We start from the raw sequence: 21,030 nt of genomic DNA on the forward strand, positions 1-21,030 counted from the left end.
AGTATATATGAGTCTATCGAGCTGTCAATGACACCTGAAGCCTTGGAGAAGAATGACAGTGCTCACAATGGCTAGATCTGCCTTGATCAGGAATATGAGGTGCATATGAGGAGAAATGAAGACCAGAAGCAAGTCCAGATGTGATGATCCACTAATTCCAGAGTGCTAAATGTAAGGATGACAGATCACCAAGTTCATCTCTGTCATACTCAAATAAGGTGATATGAGAGCTCATTCTATAGCACTTTCAATATATATGTAATATAGATAATGCTCTGTTTATCCACATTCTGAGGAATCACGAACCTAGAGTCTGCAGCACCCAGTAAAGCTGCTGAAAAACCTACATTTAATACTAGTGTACTTAGTCGTGCTCACAGAAATGGTGCACCTCCCTTGTTCACCTTCCAAGAGTCTATAACAACTTAGAGGAATGCTAAGCAGCTGAAACAAGGTCGGTCATCAAAAACACAATAGGCATGATTGTAGCGTAGCATCACATCGAACAATAAATGCTCAACAATAATAAAACTCTCTGCTACTGAACTATAAACAAAAGTACTTGAGATTATAACTTAAGGGCTCATGACAAGAGAAGTGCATGCTATAGAAATATCATGAGAACTATCTTTTTTGAAACACAATATCCAATATCCCTTTGTAATACACTTTCCTGAGCTCATACTGTCTCTTTGCTTCACAGGGAGAACCTGGCCTTCCTGGAGACCAAGGGCGAGATGGACCTGCAGGAACTTCCGGAGATCCAGTAAGTAACAATGTTATGTTCCTAATCGAATCCTGCACTTGATTGTGTGTCAGACTGCAGCAGGTTAGAGACTTAAGAAGGAGGGCCCAATTGTACTACATATGATGGATTTACACTGATCCTCACATCTCCACATTTACCACATTTGAGGTAGATAAGCATGCTTGGTCTTTGACAGGAGCATGTGGCCTAGCCGAAATCTGTTTGTGTTTCTGTTGTATTCCTAGGGAAATATTTCATGACTGGCTTTTTAAGGAAACATTACCAGGTTGTTGTGTGGAACTCATCTCCTTCCCATTGGTGCAGCTCAACAGTTTTACATGTTTTTTTCGCAACATTAATTGCATGCCAAAACCATCAGACATGCTATCCCTATTACTTAGCAATCATAAGTCAACCACTAAAGGACCAGTAAGACTTAGACCACCATTTTGTACACAGACCATGTCTATTAACTGACATTTGAGTTTGATAAATGCAGCGTAGACAGGCACAATTCATATTACATGAAAGGGCAACTAGCAACTGCTGCATCATGAGGACTGGATTTCTCCAGGAGCTCGTGAGGCAATGAGGCATGCATGATGGACAGTGGTTACTTCCTTTTATTCTGGAATTTGAAGTACATAAATGGCGTTATAAATATGCTGATGTCTCAGGAATTTCCTCTTGGCTGTAAATCCTAGTACGTATCACTGGCACTTATACATTAGGAACCCTTTGTGGACTTTCCTGTTAAATGAAACCCAATTAATTACCATTGGTCATTTTAAATCCTGCAACCTTGAAGACATTGTTTTTGGCCTGGAATTGTCTTCATATTGACCTGGAATCTCTCGTACAGATCTTTTTTTTTTAACATGTTGATGCCTGGGGTAGGTCCTTCATCTGGCCTGGAATCATTAATGTACAATACTTGTCTGTATAAATGCTGTTTCCTTGAGACCTTCCCCTCACTCTAAATTCCACAATGTATCATCGACCATTATGCTGTGATCCTGAGATCTCTCCCACAGACTCTGTAACAAGAGTCATTCCACACTTGCCCCACACCAGACTTTAGTTTTCTCTCCAATGCCAGAAAAGTATCCACATCTGTTTTTTCGTAGCGTGGGCTTGTACGACTGAGAAGTTACTGAACTTGGAAGACTTATGAATTTTCCTGGCCCAAGCAATAACCGAGTGAAAGTCACAGTAGTTACAGATGTATCTACAAGCCACACTGAAGGAACTGCCAGATACGTTTATTTTCTGAGGGGGTTTTGTAATGAAGTTTATATTGAAGTGGGCGAAAGAGAACAGACTGAGACAGTGTAAGAAGAAACAACGTGGAAACATCAAGAAACGAAGCAAGAGAGGGAGGGAGGGAGGGAGGAGACATAAAACATATGCATAGGGTGGGAGAGACAGACAGAGCTAGAGAAAGAAATGTCGAAGTGATTAAGGAATACAGAGCAGTATGTCTAAATGCAGTAAGAGAAACAGAGCAAGAGATAGAGAGCAAGAACACACTTTGGCAACAGTTGTAACTTGTCATGTCAAAAAGACTATTCATTTAAATGTAATAGTGACCGAAATAGGCAAGGAATGGTCTGTTGAAATTAGTTCCACACACTAGCTAAAGCAGCGCTATTTATACCTAAACAATTGGACTTATTTGATATTTTGTGGATCAATCTGGCTCCCTTTTACTGGTGGTGCCCTTGGTGGCTCCATAGTACTGCCCTATTGCCGTGTTTGTGGTACCCATGCGCAGATAAGAACATTTCTCAGAGTACCAGCATTGTTTTATGTGATCTGTGAGGTGTGTCTTCTCTCTCCCCATCAGTCTCTCCTCTTTATTCTTTTCATACCCTATCTCAATCTCTCTCACTCACTCCTCATTTACCTTCTCCAGCTTCCCCGTTGCCTCTTCTCCCTCTTCCCCTTTTTGTACCTCCCTGTGTATGCCCCCTCACTGACTTACCCACCTCCTCTTCCTTCTACATTATATTCCTGCTCTCCAACAACTGGGGATCCTTAGGAAAAAACTACATCTTCTAGCTAGACTAACAGAGAGCTACCAATCACAGGCATCCTCTGCTCTGCACTCTAGGAGGGCTCCAGTAGAGCACCATGAAGAGCGCGAGGCACATAGACGGGCCCACCCAAGACCACCATTTCATTTCCAGAGACATCACTCCAAAGTCACTTTGAAAAGGGATTATAAAGTGAATGTGGTGTATGCAGCGTTTTAAAGACCTGTTAAAGAGCGTGTTTGTATCTTGCAGGGCACAGGTTAAAATCCAAACCTCCACTTTTCAGAGCTAAAGCCTTCATTCCAAGAACCAGTTCAATTTGTTTAATAAAAAAGGCCAATTACTTTATTTAAATAAATATTTATACTTCCACTATTTCCCCATCACTATGTTGTGGGCTACGCTACCATAGGTAGAACAATAGGTCCTAGTGCGGTATGTGATTTCAGCTTCCCGGAAGTAAGAGTTTCAAGAGATCCCAAACTGGATTTAAGAATTCCCTAAAGAAGAAACTATAATCCAAGAGTCCATCCAATCCTAACATCTTTCTCTTCCTCTGTGTCACCATTCTCCAGCTCACTGACTTGTCGGAGTCACAATGTTTTATTAAGGGATGAAGTTTTACAGATCCGCTGCCTGTTGTAAGAAAGAGGAACCATTACCAGTTCATCATCAAATAGTCGAAAGTCTATTTATTAATAAAAAATACATTATTCCATTTAAAAACAATAATGTTTACAACTGTAGTTTTAAGTCTTTTTGCAAATATAGTGCAAAGAACAAGTACAAAGTTCGCTATTCGGTAAAGTCCTAACTGTTATCTCCGTAAAGCCGGGAAAAGGGTCTTTGAGAAAGCAGAGAGCTGGTGGTTCTCTGATCGTCCTACCTATCTGCTTTTTTCAAATTTGGCAGATGTATTCGTTCTAATCAGAGCACTGTATACAGTTTCTCAGTGACCTTCACACATGTGACCTTTGACTTCACAGAATGCTGTCAGAAACTATATCTCCCCAGCCTGTTAGTTTCTGCCTAACGTTCTGTGCAGGGTTGTAAGATTTATTTATTTTATATTCAGCTGTTTAATTATTTGTCAATCATGTGTTACACCAGAATGTCATCATGGAAGTATGACTATACATACACAGAGATCGAATAGCTCTTCGACTTTCAAAAAGGTCTTAATTTTGTGTTTTTCAAACACAAAACTAGCTAGGGATCTCCCGAGGCTCTGCCGTTGAGGTCCAAGGACCCATCAATCTCACCCTACGCTTCAAGCTTTTTTTAAATTAGCAACTTTAGCAGGAAAGGAAGGCTAGATCTTAAGTCCCTAATAAGGAAATATGGTGAAATCATGACTGAGAGGAAATGAAGGATTTACTGTGAGTAGCCAGTGAACAAAGCAAAGCACTTTCAACTAAAGTTACATACTCTACCACGTTCTGTAATTGCTGCAATTGTATTATTGATGGTTTGGGGAGCTTTTCAGAGACATTGACATAGTCAGCGTTGGATAAATAATGGCCCCAGTGACTGAGGCTTAATTTTCTAGCACAATAAATGGAAGGGTTTTCTCTAGTATGACCCTCAGTATAAAGTAAGGGGTCAGATATTTTGTGCATCCAAACTGGGAGGTAATCAGATGTTGTTTTATGGCACAGAGGCACGCATGCAGTAGTGAATGTGAGCTGGTGGTTGCAGGTGGGGCTCACCAGCACTCATTTATGGAGACTGGCACATACTTTTCCTCATCAGACTTTGACCCAGCAAAATAGAGAGGAAACCCCAAAAGGAGGTGGAAGAGAAAGGTGAAAAAAGTTACAAAGGAAAAGCAAGGATAAAAGGAACCAGTGAGACTGAAAAAAGAGGCAGGCATTGTCTGGTGGTGGAAGAAAGAGGCATGAGTTGGAATTCATAATGCACAGCTTTGATATTTGGCAATCCTGACATTTGTCAGCACTGGCTGCAAGCTTCTTATAAAAACTTTGGGCCCCTTCATTTATGATTTTTCCAAAACAGTTGGCCAGACTCTCTGTCACACTGAAAGGACTTGTCCAAAATCTATGATTCTATTATTTTCCATTAAGATTTAGAAAGTTACTTGTCATGCAATCCTGGATGATAAGATGACACTCACCCAAACATTTAATGGTGTTTGATGATCACATCTAAGCAAGAGTGTGATGAGGCTGGTTGGTTCTTGTTCCATGTCTGCTTATGTGTTTAGAGGGCTTTCTACATATCAATCGATGTCCTAGTGTGATGAGTGTATGTGTGTTTTTTTGTGTGTCAGCCATACCTTGGTGCGTGCATGTGCTTAATATCCTGGTGTGTGCAGAGTAGTGCTGTGATATATTAGTAGTGTGAGTGACCTGCAGAATTCAAAAACACAGGAGCCCTCTTGGTTGTATGATGCATCTAAGACATATTTCTGCCACAGGTGACATCTCACTCACTGGATAAAAAAAGTTTAATTCTCTGCAATATTTGTTTCTACTTTACAGGGAGAACTTGGGCCAAATGGACCAAAGGGATACAGAGGTGATGAAGGGCCCGCTGGACCCGAGGTGAGTGATAGCGTGCCTTTGCATGTGACCATTGCCTGACAATAATCTGTCTGTCCATCCATCTGTTTATAATTTAAGTCATTCATTAATTTATTCACTTACTAATTTAGTCATTCAGTTACTTATGCATGCACAGGCCACTCCAGAGTGGTACTAAGCTGACCATGCAAAGGAAACGTATAACCCTGCCCAAGAATAAGTAAACACCACCCCCTAATCAATAGATCAATCTAAGATGTATGTTTTGACTGTACTGACTAACTACTTCTTCTTAGAGTGCTTCAGCAGGCCTCCAGGCTTCCTTATTCCAGCAGTGTCATGTGGCTGTGTCACTAGGCATCTCTTCTCACTGACCTAGTCTGACATTGGAGTGTGAATAGCTCCTGCAACCTCTATGAGAGCACACTATGCAGAGTTCTAGCCAACAACACTGGGACCAGTGACAAATGATCACAGTGCAGAGGTAGCTGGCAATTTGGGGTATTAACCTTGTGCTGTATGTGGGGAGTAGATTACATAAGTGCAGGTAGGTGGGAGATGCTGTACCTATGCTTTGCTATCATTTGTCAATCAAGCCAATGCCAGAGCACACCCCAAGCTCAAGTTTGGAGGAACAAGCCCTGCTATTTAAAGAACAAAATGCATGTTTCAATGTGACCTCCTAGATCAGTCACCTGGTCAGTTAATTACGTGAAAGGTTCAGGTAACTCCTGCCATATACTTTTTAATGAGTCTCGTTCCAGGCTGGGAAAGATTGAGTGGCACAGTTGACCACAGCCTCACATACAATCATACACCTCCCTAAATTCCTTCTCTGAGAGATTAATTGGTGACCGAGAGACCCGTAACATTTGTCAGGAACTTTCCTCACAGGAATATATACTCTTGGTCCAAGCACTGGACAAGGTCAAATGTTAATTCAAAGGTGTCCAGTCACTCAAGTAGATTTTTGATCAAGCTGCAATACAATTGGTCCTTATTTTCAGCCCTCTGAAAACTGGGATCTCAGATTATGTGTGACACAAGCTCTGGGTTCAAATGAAATTTACCACTGACCAGTAATGATTTTTCTGGTTAGTAGGATTCCCTTGCTAGTTCAGTGCCATTGAGCCACACCACAGTTCAGTTCTGTAGTATGGGACTCATTCAGCGATCAAGGTGTGTTGGTCAGTCAGTGATCCAACCTTCTTGCTTTAGATCCATTCAGTCATAGGGATGCAGTAAAAAACAGTTTATTGTGCTCTCTAGTCTAAGAACTGCTCAATCATGGAAACTTTATGCATGGCCCAGTGGTCATGTCCTGGGAGCTCATGCTTTCTCCACATTGCTCTTTTTCAAATGAGTAAAACTGCTGCAACATCCTTGACCCTCCACCAGTAATTACATTGGTCTTCCTCATAGTGACATTTGTCAGGATCTGTTTTCCAAGACTTCCAGCTATTGATTTAAGAGCCTAGAAGACAAAAACAGTGGCTGTGTGATAAATTGGTGCACACTTCCACAATGTGAGCTGAATAATCAAACGCAATGCATATTTGAGAATGTCCACAATTTTGTTCAAAAGAGTGCCACAGTGGTTACACCCAGCCACAAGGTGTAAGGGCCAGATGTATCATCACAGCCCTTTGCGATTCGGAAATAGCGATTTTTAAGAAATCGCTGTTTCCGACTCGCAAAGTGCCATGTATCACATTTGCGATTCGGTAATAGCGATTTCTCAAAAATCACAAATGCTATTACCGAATCGCAAATTGCGATACCGGCCCCATTCGCAGCTATGAGCCTGTTGGCCCATATCTGCGAATTTTTTGCATTTCCAAAATTGCGATTTCTGAACCAGAAATCGCAATTTTGGAAATGCAAAACCCTGGGGTGCTGGGGGACTAAGGCCCCCTCTGCTGCACCCCATATTTTTTGGGGGGAACATGTAAAGAGTACACATGCCAAAGGGCATGTGTGCTTTACATGTACAATTTAAAAATGCATTTTAAATGCAATTTTAAATTTTGCACATGGTTACCACCAAGTTCAACTTGGTGGTAATTAGCGATTCCTAAATGCCAAAATCGCATTTAGGAATTGCTTCATGCATGTGCTAAGAAATCGCAAATAAGGAATCCTTATTTGCGATTTCTAATTTAGAGAGTCACAATTTGCGACTCTCTAAACAGGGTCGCAATTTTAAGGAATTGCTATTTTAGCGATTCCTTAAAATTGCGTTCAGAATTTATTTCATACAATCTGAACTGCCATTTTGTATTTACAAATGGGCATTTGCACCGTTTGCGAATGCAAAATGCTTTCATACATCTGGCCCTAAATTCTGGGAACCCATATGGGTTAACAGTTGCTTAAAGTCCACGGATAAACCACAGCACATCACAACTTCAAATTTTTTCGGGTTTATTGTTCCATAGTATATTAGTGAATGTCCAAACATTGAATGTTCATATCTATTCTTATATATTCAAAACGTAGAACAACAGCAAAGGCTGAAGTAATTAGAGATAGTCCGCAGCCACAGATGTAGCTGTTCAATACACTCCAAGAGCCATTCACAGCCAAATTTAATACACTGAGGGCTGTATCTATAGGCCCCTATCACTTTTTGTGACGCTCCTGTAGCGCTAAGCACAGCTCTGTATTTACAAGGTGGCGTTAAGACACTTTTTGTGGCTTAACCACATTGTAAATACAGCCCCTTCCCACACAGCACTGTGTGTGGAAGGGGTGTGCAATGGGTGTTGCTGTGGGAGTGTCACAGCAACACTCATTGCATTTTGATGCTGCCTCCGATTTATACAATTTCATAAACCTGAGGCTGCGCCAAAATCTAACACCACCCCCAGGGGTGGCGTTAGCAGGGCGCAACAAGGAAGAGTACTTTTATTCCTCCTTGTTTTTTGCTTTTTCTATCAATGCTGCATTCTGCCGCACGCATAGAAAAAGCAAAATGTCATAATTGATTGTTTATGTGCGGGAAGGTGTCCCTTCCTGCACATAAACAATAATTTGAAAATGACGCTTTGGCACTTCTGTGTGTGCTGCAGAGTGCAGCACACACAGAAGTGCCAAAGCGCCATTAGTGATTTATTATGTGCAGGAAGGGACACCTTCCCGTACATAAACAATCACACTCGTCAACACAGACATCCTTGCACGGTGGTGCAAGGATGCCTGCGTTGGCAGCTAAATTTAACGCCAGCACAGGGGGAAACGCAGGGGTGCGCCGTATTCCTTTAAATACAGCACATCCCTGTGTTTCTAAAGTGACGCTGTGCTGCACTGACAATTTTGGCGCAGCACCGCACTGCACCACTTTTCTTTAACTCTGGCCCTGGGTCTTTCTCCTGAGTACATTAGGATCTCAGATAGTTTGTGGTCAGTCACTGACCTTATTCAGGAGTGACAAGGACCACTTGTGCTCGTGAGATAAATCCGCCACTGAAGGGGAATTATTGTGTTTTTAGAAAGCTTTCCTTGTGCTTTCTGTGTCACCGAATCACATTAAACTCTAAAGATTGCTCATAAAGTAAAATAGGAAAAAAATGTCTGTAAATTACAGAATGGGTCTGATTTAAATGTTGGATGAGAGGAAACTCCGTCACTCCTACCAAGATTATGGTCCATCCTCTTTTAATTCAGGTGGACCATAGTCTGACGACGATGGAGACAACCCCATCTCTGTTATGGTCAAACCTGTCCAAGGGCCCAATGGAATAAGGGCCATCTGACATTTGGCTGGATATCTGCCCACCTACTTTAGATAGGTGAACATATAGCTGTTTTTCAATGTCTGTCATAGCCAGGACAAACTTTCCAGTAAGGGGCACTGAAAAGTGCTTAATGCCTCCCTCAACAAGGGAGGAAACTCTCATGGAGAGGGGGGCATTGCTTTTTATTTAAAAAAATGATACTTCTTTGCGATTTTCTTTTTGAAAATAAAAAACTGTAGCTTCGCTGCACAGTTCTGTTATATTTGACACAGCCTTCTGGCACAGTTACAATGCATTGGCAGGAACCACTTTAAAGACGGTTCTTGTGAGTGCTTGAAATTCCCACTGGGCTGATGGACATTTCATAATTTGCCTGGCAGGTACTTTATAAGGGTGATGGAGAAATATACTCTGTCATCTTGATGGAGATTACTCCATCCACCAAATTATAAATCGGCTCAATGTTTGCAGTCTTAATTTGAGAGAAAAACATACACAATTAATATCACTTAATGAATGACTGGACAAGATCAAAGTGATTAGTGACAAAGGAAACACATCCCCTGCTCTCTTCCTGCTCTTCTGCTGTATTTTAACTGATGATTGTTTTTTTTTACTTCCTAGGGTAGTAAAGGACCAAGAGGTGCAAAGGGGCTCCCAGGAGACAATGGCCCAATGGGTGAAAGGGTGAGTGAAGCTCTCACTTCAGAGGCCCCTCCATTTCATCCAGTGCCCAGTTTGAGGAAGGGGGATTACTGGGAGCACAGCAGTTATCACAGAGGTTACAACCATAACGGGATGGCTCAGAGTCTGATTAATCAGTTTTTAAGCATGGAATTTTACTCTTCTCAGCTGTGGTTAGTCAGTTGAGGAAAAATCTGAATGTCTTGATGTGGTTGAGGATATCGTGGGTTAGGCGTGAGTGGTGCATGTATTGCCTCCTGGCTGATCAAATGATTTGAGCATCTGCTTGTATTGGGATTACTTGTCTAAGAGTAGGACACTTTGGATAGTTGATTGTCAGTTGGTTCCTGTTTTTGTGATAATTGGCCTATTAAATTAATTTAATTGATCAACTTATAGTACACTGGTTCATCTAGGTTGGATGGATTTTTGGCTTTATTTTCAAAATGGGTTTTGTTTCATAGATAGATAACATAATTGGATATATTAAATGACTGGGCAGATAGATTTACTATCTTCATGCTACTTCGTATAGTCATTGGCTAGTATGTAGTTGAAACAGGTTGGGTACTTGCTTGAGTGAATATTTGACTTGGTGGTTAATGTGTGGTTGAGAGGTGCATAAAACTCTAACTGGTTAAATGTATGAGTGAGTTAGTTTTTTGATAGGTACCCTTGCTGAAAGGTTAGCGTAGTGTATGTTTTATTGGGAAGTAAATGTTTAATCAATCGCCAAATGGATTGTTCAGTAAATGATTTAATGTAACATAGGTCCATATTTAATGGTTTTGGTGGAATTATTGCCAGCTACTTGGTTGACTAGTGGCATGAGTGATGAAAAGTTATAATAATAGTCAAAGTAATATCAATAACCATAATAACAATAATGACAACATGTGATATAAATAAATATATATATATATATATATATATATATATATATATATATATATATATATATATATAGTGCTCAATCCAGCAGGTGTGAAGTTCCTGAGTGCCTGAGTGCTGCAGAAAACGCTATAATTTAGTGGCTGGTTAGTAGTTGTGAAATAGGGTGTCTTTGATGAACGACATTGCTTGCTTTGATTGCCAAACATATACTCTGTTGTCTAGCTATGTGAGGTGCTAATTGCTTGATTGGCTAGTTGACTGTTTACGGTGAATGGATGATCGTCAGTTAATGTCTGGTTAGTTGTCTGGTTATCATGTTCCTTGGTGGTTGTCAGGTTTGTGATTAAACAGTTCATTGGTGCTCTAGCTGCGTGTTAGCAGGTGTTGAATGGTCATTTAATTATTTGGTGTTGATTGAACATGTCACTTAGTTATTCACTGTTTGGCTAATACTGATAGGTTGGTTAATTTACCCTTTGGCTAGTTACATTTTGATTGGCACTGTTGGTTTGTTGCTTAGTTAAGTGATTTGCTTTTGCCGTTTACTTATTTTGTAATAGGTTAATTAGTTGGTTGATTAAATAATGCATATTGGTCAGCATTAGAAGCTTTGTTATCATGTTTAATGGTTTTGGGTGGTAGTGGGCTAATGGCTATACGGTCAGGTAAATTGATTAGCTTGTAGTGTTTGGATGTTTAATTAGTAGGTTGATTTTCCTTGGTTGATGCTGGCTGTTTAAATTTAGTTGTTTTTTGGCTTGTCCTTTATGTTTGGCTGGTTTGTTGATTTTGTTTATTTCTTTTGTTAGGGTGATGATGGCGAAGCAGGAATTGGCACTGAGGGATTTCCAGGATTTCAGGTGAGTTGAGGATTAAACATCCTTTATCTATACTTTAAAAATAATCGCACTGGCTTCAAGATTCTGACCTAAGTCTCACTCCTTCCTCCTCTCACCTTCCAGGGATATCCGGGAGCCAGAGGAGACCCTGGGTCCAAAGTAAGTCCATTTGTCTTCATAGTTAGAGTTGGAAATGAACTGTTCCCATCCGAACATAATTTTAAATACAAACACGTTTAAAACCGTTCTCAAATTGCACAATACACATTGACAAGAAAAATACAAGTAGTCTCTTCCCGCTGCGAGAGAGGACCCTGCATTGGTGTGAAAAGAAGAGCTAGATTGATGGACCGTGTCTTTATAGTGCATAACTACCAACAGCGAATGCTAAATACCAGGTCCCCCTTGCATGTTTGGTCTTTTATAAAAATAAAAAAAACGAAATGCAAAATAATAATATACATCTACCAGAATGAAGTGCTGAAGGAATCACGAGCAAGGCAGAGATATATCAAGATGTGGGAAGTACTCTTGCAATACCTGAAACGTGAAATCTCAGCAGCTGGTGAGGTAAAACGCAACAGATTGCAGTGAAAATTGTTTATCTGGGGTTGCACATCAAATAGGGAAATCTAGATCTTCATAGCACGAAAGAAGAGAAAAACCTCCGTCAAGAAGGAAATCCCCAGACTCTAGAGAGGGAAAACACAACAGCTTGGGAGGGTGTGTGAAATAAGCTACAAATATAAGAAGCAACACAGAGACTGCAGTCCTATAGCTGTGGAAGAAATCAACTACAACAAGGTTGGGGAGTGACAACAGCCGGAGATCCAAGAAATAATTATATCGAGAGACTGCGATTGCAACAGCAAGTAATGAAAGCAACTTAAGCTATGGAGGAAAGTGATATCAGATCAACAGGGAACGCAGAATACTTACTGAGGTAAATCAAGAGATCTATAGAGAGGAGTAACGAAATCAAAATAAATAATATCAAAAACCTGGGGAAATCATGGCAACTATAGAGGCACATTTCAGCAGTCAATGTAAAAGGGGATCAAATTTGTATCAAAGTGTGTGACTGGAAAGAATTAACTGATGAGAATGTATATTCAATTGCCATAATTGTCCAATTCATTGCAGGGTCCCAAAGGTTACCCTGGCCCCAAGGGAGATGAAGGGGAAACCGGCGATACAGGAGATGATGTAAGTCACTAATAGCTCTTTTTTATGTGTAATGTTGAAAGGTTATCTTTGTCATCTCTTTGACACTTCACTCTTGTATTATTTTGTCTGGATGCTTTCTAGATGCATTTTGTTAAATAGAATAAAGTCGGAGCGTAGTGAGGACATCCAGGACCATCGTTTATCATGTGAAGATAGCAATGAACAATGGCTGGCCCCCTAGCAGTGGACTGTAGTGTCACTGTGCACTGACCACTCCTCTATGCCGAGCATGTTTACTGTCTCATTGATCCCCTTTAATAGACACAGGGCAGTGACACAGTAAATTGGCACCAAAGTCTGTGGTTGGCAAAGAAAAGCTATCTAACCATACTTACTACACCTTCACACAATCAATCATCACAAATCAAAAACATCACATTAGCATGTTACACCAGTTCATCACATGCGTGACACGTCTCCAAAGCTGAAGTTCTGCTAGACCAGGCTCTTTGCTCAACCATCCCACCAAGACCCAAGAGCATGTGCTAGTTGAATTATGCAACAACATTTGAGGAAAGCACGGATCCAAGGCTAAAATGTTGATACTATGTCTCTCAGAGCCAGTGAAAACCCACTGATCAGACCCCTCCACGTGTAACACAAAACCAGCCATATCACTGGCAACCCCAATAACACAACATATTTATCACACTCACCTACCTCACATGCTCATCTGCATGTGCCTGCCCATGAACAAAAGAGCATAACTTACAGATGGCAAAGTGCTGACACCCCAACAGCAACTTGCTCTCCTCTTCTCTGCCATCCATCGCTGTTAGTGCCAACTTAACTCCCTAGTCGGACGATGCCTTTGCACATAACAGAACACCAAAGACAAATTGCTGACAGATGCTTATCTCCTAACAACACAACTCACCACTTCTGTTCTGGCATTGGGCAAACACTTGTTTGTTCAGTACCAGGGTTTGCCCCTTTCACACAGTTCTGAAGCACATTCTTTGAGTGCTGAAAATGAAGAGGTGGAGGAAGGGAACGTCCATATTTGTATAAAAAAAACTACAGAATGTATATCTATCTACCCCGCTAAGAAGCTCAAAGACTCTGTCCTCTGTTAAGTGCAGTTGGGTGTGATCTGTGGTGGGTGGTGACTGTGACCAGTGCAAACAGGTTGGACGTGATTCGGGCTGAAATTAAGGAAGGGACAGAGGGTAATACCAGTCTGCCACACTTAATGAGTGGGTATGTCACTGGCTTATTGAAGGATAATGGTACTCTCACCCACCTACAACCCTAAACCTTCAGTACAGAACAGACAGCTTCTTGTGATGTGTGTAGCACTCAAACACATTTATGCACGAACCACCCCGGTAATGGTTTACATAAGTGACATGAAAGTTCTGCAACAGGCATTCTGTTATAATCAGTTACATAGTGAAAGACATGAAAAATGCTGCGAACAACAATTTCTGACCTTGCATCCTTGACGTTGAACCCAGTGGCCGAATCTCTTTAGTAAACCGTAAGAATTCCCAGGGTGTCAGCTATGAGACATGCAATATTCCTCGATAATAGGATCTGCATCTGTCCACATGCAACAAAGCATATTATAAAATCCAGATATTCCTGTGAAGGAATAAAGGGCCTTGAATGAAGGCTGGCGGGATGGAGGGTTGAGGGTGTCTTCCAGACTCTACAGGGCTGTGAATATGTGCAACAATGTTAACTCAGAAACGGGATCATGAATATTGCAGAAGAGGGAAATTAATAGGGTAAAGGAAAGAAATGTTTTTTACCAAAAATATTTTATTTCCATTTACACAGTGTATATAATTGATTGAATTAGGTCTTGCAATTTAAATAATAGCTGTTATTGTGCAGCGGTACCCGTTTTATTGATATCAAGCATCTGCAAGACATTGTGCCGTGTCGTGATATAAATCTTTGACCTGTACCGTGTAGGGCATAAAAGGTCATCACAGCAGAGTTGGACGTGAAGAACTGAAATCAGTATTCAAAAGTAGGGTATTCTTACAGGGAAACAACCTGAACAACTAGGTTATAAACAACTACTTGCTTAAACCACTACTGCTAAACAACTAAAAAGTCTCTACAACGAAGTACTGAACAAATCCTGTCTAAACGATTTTGCCTGAATAACGATTGCCTGAACAACAAATTTTAAGGTAAGTTTTTCTTTTTTTTATGGTTTATTCGTTGTTTAGAATATATATATATATATATATATATATATATATATGTTGTTTAGAATTGATATATACACATAAATTATAAACAACGAATAAACCATAAAAAAAAGAAAAACTTACCTTAAAATTCGTTGTTCATGCAATCGTTATTCAGGCAAAATCATTGTTTAGACAGTAGTTATTCAGTACTTTGTTGTAGAGACTTTTTAGTTGTTTAGCAGTAGTGGTTTAGGCAAGTAGTTGTTTAGGACCTAGTTGTTCCATCACATGTTCAACTGTATTCTGAATGTGTAACCCACCTTACCTCCTTGAGTAAGCCTTGGGAGAGTTAAGTGCTGGAGAGGAGCACTTGATTATCCAGCTTGTGAACCAGTAGTACTGTGGCCCAAGGACAGCAGTAGAGAACATTACCAATTGATGCAAATGGAGCCCAGTAACCCCTGACTGCCATGGTGCCCTAGGAAACCGGTTGTCACACTGAAATTCTGAATTGTCAGAGAGAAATAGGTGGATGGGCTTGAATGCACTTAATTGATACAGTTTGATTTACTTCTGCGGAGTCCAAAATGTAACTGCCTGTGCTTCCTTTTCAGAACCGTACCCCTGGTGCCCAGGGAACTAAGGGAGCCAAGGGTCACAGAGGCATAGAAGGGCCCCCGGTGAGTAACCAACCCTGTGTGTCCTCATTAAAGAAACAAAGAACATGTGTAAACCTTGATGCAGTATCTAGTCCTTGATAGAGAGTGGGTATCATGGGTAGAAATGGTGATTTCCAAAGCAAAATGTGAGAATGCTTTTAAAAAAGGGGCAGGGAAGTGAGGGTGTAGATTAGAACTTTAGGAAGAGAATAGAGTAGCATTTGGTAGAAGGAATAATGGGACAGCCTGGAGGACTTTAGAGACCAATTGAGCAACTTCAACAGAAGGCAGGACTTGTTTAAGGAAGAGAATAGCAGAGTATATTGGCAAAGTCAGAAGACTTCAGGAAACAGCGTAGTAAAGATTTCATAGCACATTATATACTTAATCAGCAAGATAGGAGGCTTTGAATTAGGTCCGAAGACTAGCGGTGTGATAGAAGTGTTTCAGACGTCGGGGATTTGAGGGGAAGAAAGAAGGAGGATGTTAGGGAGGAAAGCTAGAGACGCAACTTGAGCAGAGTAAACTTGCAGGGCAGAAGGGCTTTTGGGGCGCGTTTGCAGGGTAGGATGCATAAGGAGAAGTTTAAAGGCAGGAAAAGATTGCAGTGGCAGGGTAGGAATCATTAACAGCAGGAGGAAAAAATATTAGAGAAACATGGCCTAACGCATGAGGCAGCATTTTACATTCTTCAGTGAGGGATACCCTCTGGATGGAGATGGGATACTATGGATTGTTTTGAAGGAATTGCAGGCAAGGTGGTCATTTTTAGAGGATAGGCACCCAGGCATATGGAGAGTGTAGAATGACTTTAGGTGCAAGGTGGATGACTATGGGAGGTTGCTGTGCATGTATTAGGTCAAGTGAAGCAATATATTATTGTCAACACATGAGTGTCAGCACTGGAAGATTTCAAGAATAGGGTGGGAAGCTACTAGAGGCAGAATAGTAGGAAATTAAGAACAGGGCTGGAAGATTTAGTTGGAATATGTGGCCAGTATTAGAACTCATCTCACAGTTTTCCTAAACCCAGGCCAAGGAAATACTACAGTCTCAAATGAGAAAAGTGAAATAACTTGGAAACTTTGACATTCCAAAGCGGAGTGCTATTACAAGTCTGTGGAACACATCTACCTTCTGGAACTGCACCTAGAGCTACTTTTCCCAGACCCAGCACGGTGTGTAAAGTAGAGTGTGTTTCATAGGATTTGGAAATCAGTAGGGCACAGCTTTGGAGTTCCAACTGACGTGTGCGTCTCCTAGACTCTGAGGACGGGATACTTCAGGAATGGGTGTCTTTTTCTTGTCGTCTGCTGTGCACCCGATGTAAATTCTGTAAACTGTTTTTGTTGGAATGGAGCTTTGTTTGGATCTTCACAAACTCCACATCCTGTGGATGCAAGCCAGCAGACTTTGGCAAATACCAAATATGGAAATCCTGGTTCTCTCATAAACCAACAGTGAACCAGTACAGTCAGCTTTCAGAGACTGTATTCTGCATTATAGCAAGCAACTAGCTACCACTTCAGAAATGGAATGGGAAGCTCTTCACATACACCAGAAAATGGATTGTTACCGCAGCCTGCGATACAGTGTTTTCTTCTTTCCGGCCTTAAGAGGTTTTCTAGTTATATTCCTGACATGATGCATTCACATCACTGAGTTTGCTAGAGAAATCTAATAGCTGAAACCTCAGTGCTACAGTCCAGTACTGGCTCCTTCCTATCACGTCTCTGCCTGTGACTATCACAGCACCATGCTAATTCTCGTAATCAGTGTCTTTATGTCCATTCGACTATAATAATGGTCCCAGTCTCAGGCCTTTAAAATACCAATATTAGTAGCATTTATGGGATAATGGGCCAGATGTATCAAAGCTTATTGCATTCGCAAACAGTGTGAATGCCCGTGTGCGAATGCAAAAAGCCATTTCAGAATGTATCAAAGGCATTCTGAATGTAATTTTAAGGAATCGCTAAAATAGCGATTCCTTAAAATTGCAACCCTGTTTAGAGAGTCGCAAATTGCGACTCTGTAAATAAGAAATCACAAATAAGGATTCCTTATTTGCGATTTCTAAAGCACATGTAAGAAGCAATTCCTTAATGCGAATTGGGCATTAAGGAATCGCTATTACCACCAAGTTGAACCTGGTGGTAACCATGTGCAAATTAAAATGTTGTAAAAAAATGTTTTGGGGTGCAGCAGAGGGGGCCTTAGGCCCCTAGCACCCTGGACTTTGTATTTCCCAAAATTGTGAATTCCAGTTAGGAATTTGCAATTTGGGACATACAAAATATTTGCAAATATGGGCCGACAGGCCCATAGATGCAAATGGGGGCTGTTTCGCAATTTGTGATTCGGTAATAACATTTGCGATTTTTAAGAAATCGCTATTAGCGAATCGCAAATGTGATACATTGCATTTTGCGAATCAGAAATAGCGATTTCTTAAAAATCGCTATTTTCGATTCTCAAAATGCATTCTTGATACATCTGGCCCAATGTGTTCTACTTTTACACCCAAATGTGCAAAATGATCATTAGCAGCATGTCTCCTGCAGTCTTCTTGTCTGTCAAGGATAACATGTCGCTGAGTTTGACCAGAATAGGTCAGTTGCACCCAAATGTGCAAAATGATCATTGGCAGCATGTCTCTTGCAGTCTTCTTGTCTGTCAAGGATAACATGTGCCTGAGTTTGACCAGAATAGCTCAGTTAGGTCCATCAGTTCAGCAAAGGGAGCATCAGTCCCCATATGATCCTGTATTATGTTCAGGGTTGAACAATTTTATGCTCATATCAGAGGAAACATCTGCTCTTTTGGAACGAATTTGATTAACATGTCTTGCTGAAATACAGCTGCTTTACCCTTGAAAATGTGGGCAGTTCTGATAGTTCTTGACCTTTGAGCTCAACAGTCATATGTGCTATATTTTACGTAATCCATCAGAGCTGGTTCCGATGTCAAGGGGGCATCTTATGTGAAAGTCACCTTCTGGGATTGCCTACTACAGTCTCGGTTGAAGCTATGACAGGTCATAAGTGAGGCTAGAATTTTGGAGAGACCTGCACTTCTACAAAAGAGTGGCCTAGCAGGTCCTGCCATATGTATGGTTTGTCCAGTCTTTCAGACCTTTTTTTCCATAACCTCTGGGTCGTAAATGAAGGTTACCTGCATGCGCGTGGTTGTTCATGTACGTCCCTCTGTATGAAAATGATGAAGTCCATTAGTACGTACGTGTGGTACTAGATGACAGTCGTATTAGGCTGCCTGCACATAGTGACAGCTGCCTCACCATCTTTCCTGTTCGGAATCTGCATTTCTTGGGGAGGCAGCCTTCTATTAGAGCCATTTTGCACTTCATCAAATTTAGGAGGGACGGCAAGGCACCATGACTGGGACATGAGGTCATCACCCCAGAAACATGTCCCACAGGATTACAGAGGCTGCTACAAATGAAACATAAAAGGTTTGTCTCTGAACAGGAATTGAAATGTGTCTTGCTTTGTGTATTCCTTTTACGTGAATTATGCAGGGTGCCAAATAACATTTGTACTGATCAGCTCTAGCAGCCTCATAATTCAATGCCTAATTCTCAGTGGCAGGCAGTCACTTCTACCGTTAGTAAAATACCCCACTTGGAGCCTGGCAACCGGCAACCCTCCAGCTATTTCACAGGAGATGTGCATATTCTATTTACCCCCTGATATGCAGTGTCACCTTGGGTAACATAGCCTTGTCTTTCCCATCATGCTTTCGTAGCCTAGAGAGGGAAATACTCTAAAATGCATTATCTTTAGTCCAGCTGGAAGATGTCTTCCAGGCGAAAAGTGATCACAAGCACATCTTTCAGACATGCGGCCAGGCTAGGAGCTGAAGTGTGAATGCAGCTGCTCTGCTGACCCCACTGGTGGTTACCCACCTTTACATTTAGCATTCATCTTGGGACTCTTGAGGAAAGGCTAACGCCTACAAGAGAGTAGAGTCTATCAGTGAAAAAAATATATTCCTAGCACCTGTCACACAAGGTCCCACATTTACTAAAGTTTTGTGTGGGTGCTCATGTGAATCAGAGTGATGGTATTTAACTCTAAGTGAAAATAATTGAACATTAACTGATGCAAACATTAGAGAAGATAAACTAATGCGTGCAAAAGGATTTTTCTGTCGAAAGTCAAGACAACTACAGTTGTAAAAGGCCTTGTGCCACACACGGTGAAACCCCTGATAATCCATCCAAAGTAGAGTTGACTGGATGGCAACAGCGTAAACAGCCATATGGTTGAAAGCTATGTTATACTTACTAAGTTCATGTAAAGTAGCATGAAAAACTGTTACACTGAACCCTATCAGTAAATGAACCTAACAACTAGCAATGTGCACATCCACATCACATGATATTTTTAACTAGAAAATGTTATATTATTGCCTGTAATAACACGTATTACGCAATTTGACCTTGGACATTCATTTGCATGAAGATTTTGTACTCAACATTGGTCCCAAATTACAGGGTCACACAAATTACTAATAGCTGTCAACTACTCTGCTTGTTCACCATTGCTCAACACTGAATGCTGTTACACGAATATTAATATTTGTGTATGCATCACCAAAGACATCATTGGCATGCTACACTTTGTAAATATGAAGTTGTGTTATTTTTGATTGATAACTCAAAAATGCTGATTTTCACACAGCGTTGTGCCATGTAATCTTTACTAGATCTTCCACAGGGTGTTGAAATACACACATTATAACAAACACCAAGGAAATAGTACCATTTTTTAGGGTCCCATCTCACATCCAAGACATTTGACTCATTTAGATTTCAGTGTTAAACCATTAGATCATTTAATTATTTTCTTTGGCATGTCAAAGTGAGTCTTGGCTAAGAGTTCTTCCCAGGGTGAGGACATGTAAAATTCAGACAGTACCTCTTGATCAACAGGGTAAATGCCTACTAGGTGTATGGTAATTCTGCCAGGTCAGAGTGAGATCAAGGCAGTGGGTATGTTTCCTGATGAAGGGTGAATTAGCCCTGGGTAGGTAGAGTATACAGTTATAAGGATAGGATGAGCATACTCTACAAAAGAAGCTTTCACTGATGAGGACAGATTGGGGAGGCAGCTTGCCCACAAACATGACACACTAAGTCTTGTGTCCAAGACAAGCTTGCTCACTGAAGCACAATAAGGCCCAAAAAGTGGGTGTGCACCACGTGGTGAGGCCAAGGCACCAAGCATATTCCAGGATAGCATTGAAAAATAAGAGCCAGGGAGAATAAATACCTCTTGATTTGCAGACAGAATTTGTCATGGCAGGCAAAGCTTTTGCTAACAATGAAAGGGTCTCCAGATTCATAAAGATTATCTGACAGGCAGCTTGCAGAAATCATATTTTTTGTGGCATGGCAGAGATCAGGTGACGACACACAATCCAGTGGGCTGACCTGTCTTTAAATAATGTAGATACTATGCGGATGTATTAACAATATAAGGCAGCATAATATT

General features: G+C 40.9%; 1 protein-coding gene across 1 annotated transcript in view; it reads left to right on the forward strand.

Annotated features, from left to right (window-relative positions):
- The window catches only part of COL6A1 (collagen type VI alpha 1 chain), a 93,292-nt gene that overhangs the window by 39,966 nt on the left and 32,296 nt on the right, over positions 1 to 21,030 (forward strand). The window contains exons 21-27 of the mRNA XM_069225482.1: positions 704 to 766; positions 5,286 to 5,348; positions 9,689 to 9,751; positions 11,452 to 11,502; positions 11,605 to 11,640; positions 12,625 to 12,687; positions 15,470 to 15,535. Coding sequence (XP_069081583.1) covers positions 704 to 766; positions 5,286 to 5,348; positions 9,689 to 9,751; positions 11,452 to 11,502; positions 11,605 to 11,640; positions 12,625 to 12,687; positions 15,470 to 15,535 — 405 coding nt within the window. The remainder of the gene's footprint in view (positions 1 to 703; positions 767 to 5,285; positions 5,349 to 9,688; positions 9,752 to 11,451; positions 11,503 to 11,604; positions 11,641 to 12,624; positions 12,688 to 15,469; positions 15,536 to 21,030) is intronic.

This window comes from Pleurodeles waltl, chromosome 3_1 (assembly GCF_031143425.1).
Source record: "Pleurodeles waltl isolate 20211129_DDA chromosome 3_1, aPleWal1.hap1.20221129, whole genome shotgun sequence".
Lineage (NCBI taxonomy): Eukaryota > Metazoa > Chordata > Amphibia > Caudata > Salamandridae > Pleurodeles > Pleurodeles waltl.